Raw genomic sequence first — 8,660 nt, 5'->3', positions numbered from 1 at the left:
GCCTATCACTGGTGGCAGATTGGACCACTGTAATCCATGAAGTTTTCACCAGCCGATTCCTGGAGAAGCAGCCCAGGCCTTTCTTCTTAGTCTGTGTCCAGAAGCTCCCTGAAACGATTCAGCATCTAGCAGCACACAACACAAACACACACCTGCACTGATGGCAGAGAGGTAGCTACGCATGAGGTGCCTTGGCTGGGCATTGAACTCTGGTCCCTAGGAATTCTCCCACCGAGCTGCTGGTGCCTCGGTGAGCAACGGGACAAATACAGACAGGTGGTTTGGGCGGGACAATCCTCAGTCGCCAAAAGTAGCTGATGGGTGGTTACTTCTTGCTGTCTGTGACGGGCCTCGAGGAGCTGTGTCCCCCAAGTTCTGGGAGTCCCTTCCTGGGAAAGCTTCTTCCCGATGCCACGGGTCCACTTGCTTCCAGGAGAGGCTGAGCACCTGTGCTGCTTACACAGAGGGACATGGAGTCCAGTGGGGACATCTGAGGGCTTGGGCCAAAGGCCAGAGGATTCCCCTCGTGAGAAGAGGGGCTGCCTCCCAAAGCCCGAGTGGCCGCGATGAGCCGGTTCCCACTCACAGTGGCCCTGTGGAGCGGGATCGACTACTGCCGGGGTTTTCGGAGCCTGTCCATCTTTAGACTCAGACAGACCCACACCCCCCCCTGCATTTGTTCACTTTAGGAGAACAGTGCAGGTGCGGGCCCTGCATCCCGCTGTGTGAGCAGCCAACAGTGCTGCTGTCTTTGAGGGCGGGCATCCATCTATTGGCCATGGTCGCCCGGCTGGTTTTGAAGGCCGATGAAGAAGGGGTCCCAGGAGGGCCCGGGGCGGAGATTAAGGCAACAGGCAAAATGCCCAAGGACAGGAACAGCAGCCACACCAGTGCTGATGACAAAGTACAGGGGACCTGCCGAGAGGCCAGGAGACAAGCCCAGAAGTAGCTGAGCCCACAGCAGCTCCCGCTCTGCTAAGGGGAGGCTACCAGCTAAGGGGAGGTGGGACACAGGGCTTCTAGGCCAGGTGGTGACCGCTCTGTTCCCTCAGAGAGGGAGGCTGAACTTCGTGTCTGCTTTCCTGTAGGAGACCTCAGGGAGGGGGGGAGGTGCCCCAGGGGACTTGCCTGGAACCCCAGCCCTGTCTCTTCCTGTCCTCAGGTTAAATGTCTCCATTGAATGTAAGCGAGTCTCGGGACTGGAGCCAGCCACCATCGACTGGGCCTTTGACCTCACCAAGACCAACATGCAGGCCATGTAAGAGTGGCTGGGAGGGCTGTGGTGGGGGCTCGTCCCCTGAGGGCCCTGTCCTCACCGTCGTCCCCTCCCCACCTTCAGGTATGAGCAGAGTGAGTGGGGCTGGAAGGACCGAGAGAAGCGGGACGAGATGACGGACGACCGGGCCTGGTACCTCATTGCCTGGGAAGACCGGTCCGTCCCCGTGGCTTTCTCTCACTTCCGGTTTGACGTGGAGTGCGGGGATGAAGTCCTGTACTGGTAGGAGCCGTGGGCCTGGGGGGCAATGGTACCTCTCCAGCTTCTGACGGGCCTCTATGCTGGGCTGGGCCGGAGCCTCCCAGTGGCAGGGGCATCTGCTGTCCCCTTCCGCCACCTCCATTCAACTCTCTGGTGTCTCCTCCCAGCTATGAGGTGCAGTTGGAAAGCAAGGTGCGGAGGAAAGGCCTGGGGAAGTTCCTCATCCAGATCCTGCAGCTCATGGCCAACAGGTAGGGAGTGCGTCTCCAGGAGCCCTCCCCTACCTGCTTGCCACCCCGATGCAGTCTCTTCGAGGCCTGGTCTGTGCTAAGCTCTGTGCCCACGGCCTGGGGGACAGGGGATGGGCACAGGGTTTCCGCTCTGGAAGAAGCTGAGGGCAGGGGCCCTGCTGGCTGTCAGGCTGGCACGGAGGCAGGGAGAGTGTGCGGTGGCTCCGTTTGTCCCACCAAAGCCCTCCGCTTCCTTCTCAGCACCCAGATGAAGAAGGTGATGCTGACGGTATTTAAACACAATCACGGCGCCTACCAGTTCTTCAGAGAAGCGCTGCAGTAAGGAACTGGGGCCGGGGAGGAGAGGGAGCTAGCGGTGGGAGGCACTTGCCTGGTTTCGTCTCCATGGGCCCAGACCCCCGGGCCAGGTGGCCCCCTGGAGAGTGCAGCAGCTGGCTGTCCTCAGGCCGGATTGCCAAGCAGCCCGAGTGTCTCCCCAGCCAGTCCCCTGCAGCCCCACTCTCTCTCTGCTCCCTTGCAGATTCGAAATTGATGACTCTTCCCCCAGCATGTCTGGCTGCTGTGGGGAAGACTGCTCCTACGAGATCCTGAGCCGAAGGACCAAGTTTGGGGACAGCCAGCACTCTCACTCGGGCGGGCACTGTGGTGGCTGCTGCCACTGAGCCCCAGAGCCCCTTTGAGGCCCACCACTTGCTCCTCAGGCCCATCTTCCCTCCGCTCTAGCCTCTGGCGGGGCGTCCTTGGAGCCTTGACCTCAGCCCTGCCCAGACCAGGCTGTCCCCCAAAGCAAAGACTCCCTTGGGGAGGCGATGGTTCAGACTGCAGACACGCCCTCCTCTGATCTCCCTGGAGAGCGAATGCCGGCCAATCGGGGGGAGAGGAGGCAGCCCCCAAACTCAGCCGGAGTCGCTTCCTCACACCAGGCTTGAGGGCCCCACTTCTGTGCAGCTGGAGTTCCCCACAGCTGCTGGACGCTCACCTGGACAGATGGCGGGGTCCTGCGCACCACCTCACAGGCCTGGAGCCCCTGGCTCCAGAGAGGGCAGTCGGGGAGTAGCTCAGGGCAGCACAAAGAAGGGGGCTGAGATAGGGAGCTCTTCGTGGATCTGCAGTGAGTAGCCCACAGGGGACCATCGGACTCCAGGAGGAAGTCGCCCTTATTGCCACCGTGGGAGGAGCAAAGGTCACCCTTGCCGTTGAAACTCTGCCACAGTCTGAGCTGAGCTGCTCAGGCTGCGAGTGTTTGTTCTGGGAGAAAACCAGAGCTCACACCCTCGCCTCCGCCCCTCGCTCTATCTCAGGGGACAAACGTCAGGGAGCCCTGCTCTGCTCTGCAGGGTCCTGGCCTGGACCCAGGATGTGCTTCCTTCATACCTTGGTGCTGATAGCTCTCTGAAGGCGGGCGCTCCCACCTCCTTCCGAGAGCCCCCAGCCAGCAGCAGGCCGCTCTGCCTGCACGCCTCCTGCCTCAGGGAGGCACACCGCTGCCTCTGGTACCGGCCTAGGCCCAGCCTGAGTCCCCGACTGGATCAGAGGTGGCAGCAGTAGTGACTAACCAAATCTTTACCCAGGAGAAGGTACCGGCACTCCCGCTTGCGGGAGGGCCTGCCACTGGCCTTTTGACTGCTCTAGCCCTCACCATCTGCCCAGCTCTCTGGTCGGGGCTGGGCACCAGCCCCTCTGCCGGGCACCCCTGCCACTCTGGACCCCACCAGCAGTGTGACTGGCAGCTCTACACTGGAGGGAGCCCACCCACACCCCGCCCTGGGCTTCCTGGAGCCCCTGGCTGGAAGCCAGTGAACTGGTTCCTCCCAGGGGCCCTGCAGCCAGCAAGTGTGTTGGGGTGTCTCTCCAAGGACATGGGTCAGGTAGTAGGTTTTGGACCAAAAGGGGCCCCAGTGTCCACATCAGGTGAGTTCACACCATCTATCCTTTCGGCCACTTCCCACAGGGCTTCACATCTCAGGCCAGCCCAGCACGCCGCCCTGGCCTTGGGGACCCCGCTCACGTCTTCCCCCGGGCCTTTGGTGGGGCGCTCCGTGTCGTGCTCCCACCCCGTCTCGTTGTGTCGGTGACACACGTTTCGTTCTGTTTGTCGTGTTAGAGGATATTGGGGGACTCCTTGATGGCCTTTTGTTATCACTGGGGCTGCAGGGGAAACTCTGGCCTCCTATCCGTTGGATTTGTATGTCGCAAATAAAAGACACTTTGTTCAGCTGCTGGGGGTGGCTTCCTGGGTGGGGTGGGGGGGTCCACGAGGGCCCCGCTGCTGCAGCACTAGGCCCAGCCTGGGAGGCTGCAGTGGGGCAGCGAGGAGGCGGGCGGCTGCCCAAGCTCAAGCTGGGAACTTAGTTCTTAGACCAGAAGCCCTGGGTAGAGGTCAAAGGTGTTCTGGGGGGCACCCGCTTTGCATCTTGTGGGGAGCTAGGCTTTATGACATATGGCACTGGGGACTGAGCAGGAGCCTTGGTGCCTGTGTGTGGGCATCGGACAGCCTGAGCTCCACCCCCTGTGACTTAAGAATATTCTTTGTCTCCTCAGGACTCCTCCCCTCTCTGCCTCTCTCCCGGGAGACAAAGCCATGGGGCAGGCTAAGTGGTAACAGATGGTGCTGCGGCCGATGGCCCTCCCAGGTGGGGGCTGCCCAGCCCTGGGCTGGACCAGGAGGTGGGGGTGAGGAGGAGAGACACAGAGGAGCTGGGGCTTCCTGTGGATGACGAAGGGCCACCTTGGGGTGCCTGCTGCTCACCCCTCCATGGGTGCTGAAGAGAAGCCAGGTGACGGGTGCAAGCGCACACAGTCTTTGAGCTTCTCTGGAGGGCTGGAGGGAGGTGGGCCTGTGACTGGCCCGGTGGGTGCAACCCTGTGGTTCGGCACACCCAGGGGCGGGTTTGTGCAGCTGTCTTGGAGATACACATCCAACCCCCAGAGAGGGGTGGCCTTTCACTTGCGTCTCTACAGCATGTTGCTCATGACAGTCTTGACCTGGCATGTTGGCGGCGGCGTGCATGCACATGTGGGCCCACACACCAATTCTCCTGAACGAAGGTGTTGAACTCCCAGCAGGACTACTGGGCCGGGCCCTGTTGTGGGGAAGCTCCCAGGGATGGGGTCTCCCTCTGTCTCTGGTCCCAGGGACCTGCTCAGTGACCTGGGTCCTTGGCCACTGGGCCTGCAGCTCCAGGGCGAACTTTAGGCCTTGCCCCCACCCTGTACCTGCAGGTGAGTGGGTATGAACGAGGGAGGCCATTTTGTTGGACAAGGTCTTCCCTCTCCAGCAGAGCCAAAGCTGGCTGCAGGGCTGGGTGATCCCAATGGGGGGGTAGAGGGGACAGTGGTGCCCGGGTTCCTGCTATTATACTTGGCAGATGGTTAGTGCAGACTGGATGGGGTGATCCAGGACTGCTGGCTTCCCTGGGATTTGGATACCTCCCCATCTCCCCCCAGAATGGGAGGGGCTCTTAAGGCGCCTCCATGTGGTTGACTTGGCTGTGATGAACCCTCCCCCCACCGACTGCATGGATGCCAGCCAGGCCCAGGCCTTGTGTCACAGAGGGTGAACCCACTGGTCCCCGTGTGTTGTAAGGGGCAGAATCCGAACCCAGCAGGCAGACGTGGGGAAGAACACTGCTCTGCTGGGCCCCAGGCCATATACACAACCCCCAGAAAAAATCCCTCACAAGGCCGCACACATACACAAATTCCTCCCCAGGCCAATTGCTGTACCCCTTCCTCAGACTACACCCCTCCACACCAAAATAAAGCCCCCCTACCCCCAAGGCTACATTCTCAAGCCTTTCTCTAACACAGAGAGACCCACTTCCTGCTCCCTGGGGACTCGCTGCCTTCCACGGCCTCCTTCCCTGAGCCCCCATGGGCCTGCTCCAGGGCAGCAGCAGGCCTGACTGGGTGGCAGGTGATCCAGGATCCCTGTGGGCTCCCTGCCTGTTGGGAGGCCTGAGGGTCACCCTCCCCTGGAAACCTCAAGACCCTTCAGCTGGACAGGGTGTTCCCCAAGAAAGGGGTTACTTCTCCCAGCTAAGGAGGTAGCTGAGAAAGGGGGCCCTGGAGGTGAGGCTTCAGTGAGGGGCAGCAATACAGGGTCCTCAGAGTCAGGCTGGTGGCGATGTCCTGGCCCCAGGTTGCTTATAAAGCCCCTGCTGGGACGAAGGGGAAACAGGCAGGACCATCTCCAGAATCCTGGGCCCGTCTCCCAGTCGGCTGAGGGGAGTGGAGGAGATGCCGTAGAGGTGACCTGGGCTGTGTTCCCAGCTTGGTTTAGCCCTTTCCGACCCACCCACTTGCCCTGAGTCAGTCATTCTGAGTTTGGGGTGTCCCCACCCCCATGCACACACAGTTTCTGTGACGTTTGTCTAAACCAAGAGCCAGCCAGTTGATTCCCACTCGGCAGCCCTGCAGGACCAGGGGGTCATTCTAGAAGTGGGCTGCCTCGGCCTCCTGTGGAGCAGCTGGTGGTCGGCTCGCTGCCTTTCTCAGCAGCCCAGCACCTACCTGCCCACTGCCTCCCAGGGTGCAGCTTCACTGAGTTCTGTCAGGACCCCCGGGCCTGCACTGGGCTTCCCAAGCCCTGGGGTTGGGACCCACTGTGGGCTTGGCCCATCAAGAAGCCTGAGGTACAACCGATGCATTTGAATCGTGCTGGAGGGAAACATTGAAAGTACCGTGGCCTGCTAAAAGGACAGCTGACCCGTGTTGCAAGAAACACGGCCACAGTGCTCCTTAGGGGCAAGGATGGGGAGACCAGCCCCTGGAGAGGGACATTACGCTTGGTAAAGCAGAGGGGCAGTGACCAGAGGAAGGCCCTCAAGGAGATGGGTAGACACAGTGGCTGCACCAATGGGCTCAAGCCCGGGAGCAACTGAGGATGGCGCGTAGCTGGACGGTGCGTGCTTCTGTGGTGCAGAGGGCTGCTGGATGGGAGCGGCCTTGACGGCACCTAGCAAGGACCACACAGGCTGGGGAAGGCCACTGGCCGGACAACAGCCAGAGAGACCTCGAGCCCCTTAGGACCTCACTGTGGTGACAGGAGGGGTTTCTGGAGGGAACTGGGTGAGGCCCAGGCGCTGGGTGGGGTGGGCAGCATGTAGCCCTCCTGCCTGAGCACTTTGGGGTTGGCTGCCCCCAGAGCCCCTGCATGATGCCATGGGCTTCCTTCTGGATGTTGGGGAGCAGAGGAAACAGCCACACCCAGGGGGGGCTCCTTTATGGGCGGGAGGGGGTGGGTGGACCCACGTCTTGGATGATGGGTGGGGGAATCAAAGGAAATGTGTGGGTTCCTCTGTGGACTGGTAGATGGAGGAGTCTAGGCTGGGGGCTCAGGAGACGGTGTGGCTGTGGGGGTCACAGGAGGGTGTTATCGGATGGCCTTGTGCAGGAGGCTTGCTGGAGGTCTGGCTCAGCTCCTGATGGGGGTGCCACTGGTGTGCGCTTCGCCAACAAAGGTCTTCTCTGAATCCTCTGCCCCAGTGGGAGACTGCAGCCCCAATGGGGCAGGAGAAAGGCTTGCTCTGTCGTGTCCCCCCTTCCCCCACGCGAGTCCTGGCTCATGCTTCCATCACCCCACCTGCACACGGGCGAGCTGGCGCACGATGGAGGGAGGGGCGTACAGCTAGGAGTATTGTCGCCTGTGGGACCCACTGGAGCCGGTGGCACATGGTGCTGATACTGCCCTGTTGCCCACGGCTGCTGGCTGTGGGCCGGAAGAGGCTAACCACCGCTGGCTCCAGTCTTCTGGCAGCCTGGCGGTTGGGGGAGACCAGGCCTGCCCCCAGAACAACTGTGCCAAGGGCAGCTGCAAAGTATCACCCCACCCGCCCAGCTGTCTGACAAGCTCCACCCCTGACACCCAAGCCCCAGGAAGAGAATCCACCCCCACCCCGCCTGGGAGGAGACCCTTAGGCCCACGCCGAGGAGCAGTTTCTAAAGGAAGAAGTAGAAGAGGGTAAATCCTACCTGGAAGCGGATGCCTCCTCTATCCCGTGGAGGTACTTACTCACTGCTGGGTTCAAATCACCCACCTTGTGCTTCGCCCACAGCGCCACCAAACCAGCCCTTCTCTGGAGGGTAGCGCCTTCTGAATCTTCCTCCTGCAGGACTGTGCTCTGAGCCCCCATTTTACAGATTGGGAAGCTGAGGTCATGAGTCTTCCCAGCAAATCTGGGTTAGGGTCGGGGACCCCCCCACCCCCCACCTCATGCGCTGCTTCTAACTGTAAAGTCTAAGAATCAGCAGCCCCGTTCCCCTGCCATCAAGACTTATGGCTTTGGGATCCTTACTCTCCTTGTGACAGCCACCCTAGGGCGGAATCCACTTGCAGGCACCGGGTTTGAGGGGCTGGCTAACAGAAAAGTGTATCTGCCCAGCAGGAAACCCCCCCCCCAAAAAAAAATAAGCTCAGTTCCCCCACCTGCTGCCTTGCTGGTGTTGGAATGGGATGGGCCTGCAGCATGTGGGCCTCGTTTTGGCATTGGGGAGTGGCTGCTGGGGCATTGAAGGACGCACAGAACTGTCAACAGTCAGGCGTAAACCCTGCCCCAACTAAGGGGTTTTGAAAGAGTGGGGAGCCCTGGAGGACAGTGCATGTAAAGGCTGGCCTGAGCCACGGGGTGGGCCTCAGGGGTCTTGGGCAGGGGACACAAGTGTGTGCTGCTCCTCAGAGACCCATTCTTCCCCACCGTGTCCACAGCCCCCCACCAGCCTCTGCTCCAGAGCTCTGCATTGTCTGCAGGCCTGGCAAAGCCCAGGAGGCTGCTGTGAGGTCACGTAGCAGTTCCTAGCGCGGGGAGGGGCGTCCAGAACCATCTGTTCTGGGTTGCTGGCCAGGGAAGGGTGTCTGGTAGTTGGAAGTGGGGTTGGGCCAGTACTGCTAGGCATAAAAATAGAGAAAAGTGGGAAGGGAGGCTGCAGTGGGA

The 8,660-nt window shown here is 61.1% G+C and overlaps 1 protein-coding gene across 1 annotated transcript in view; it reads left to right on the top strand.

Moving 5' to 3' along the window:
• Positions 1-3,943, top strand: part of NAA40 (N-alpha-acetyltransferase 40, NatD catalytic subunit) — a 6,650-nt gene extending 2,707 nt beyond the window's left edge. Inside the window, exons 3-7 of the mRNA XM_004713501.4 lie at positions 1,163-1,258; positions 1,340-1,498; positions 1,645-1,728; positions 1,969-2,046; positions 2,249-3,943. Of these exons, the coding sequence (XP_004713558.1) occupies positions 1,163-1,258; positions 1,340-1,498; positions 1,645-1,728; positions 1,969-2,046; positions 2,249-2,390 (559 nt within the window). The 3' untranslated portion in view covers positions 2,391-3,943. The remainder of the gene's footprint in view (positions 1-1,162; positions 1,259-1,339; positions 1,499-1,644; positions 1,729-1,968; positions 2,047-2,248) is intronic.
• Positions 3,944-8,660: the final 4,717 nt, after the last annotated feature.

Source organism: Echinops telfairi, unplaced genomic scaffold, assembly GCF_000313985.2.
Source record: "Echinops telfairi isolate 266 unplaced genomic scaffold, ASM31398v2 ScPeMD7_7417;HRSCAF=8455, whole genome shotgun sequence".
NCBI lineage: Eukaryota > Metazoa > Chordata > Mammalia > Afrosoricida > Tenrecidae > Echinops > Echinops telfairi.
This window is presented reverse-complemented; position numbering and strand designations above follow the sequence as displayed.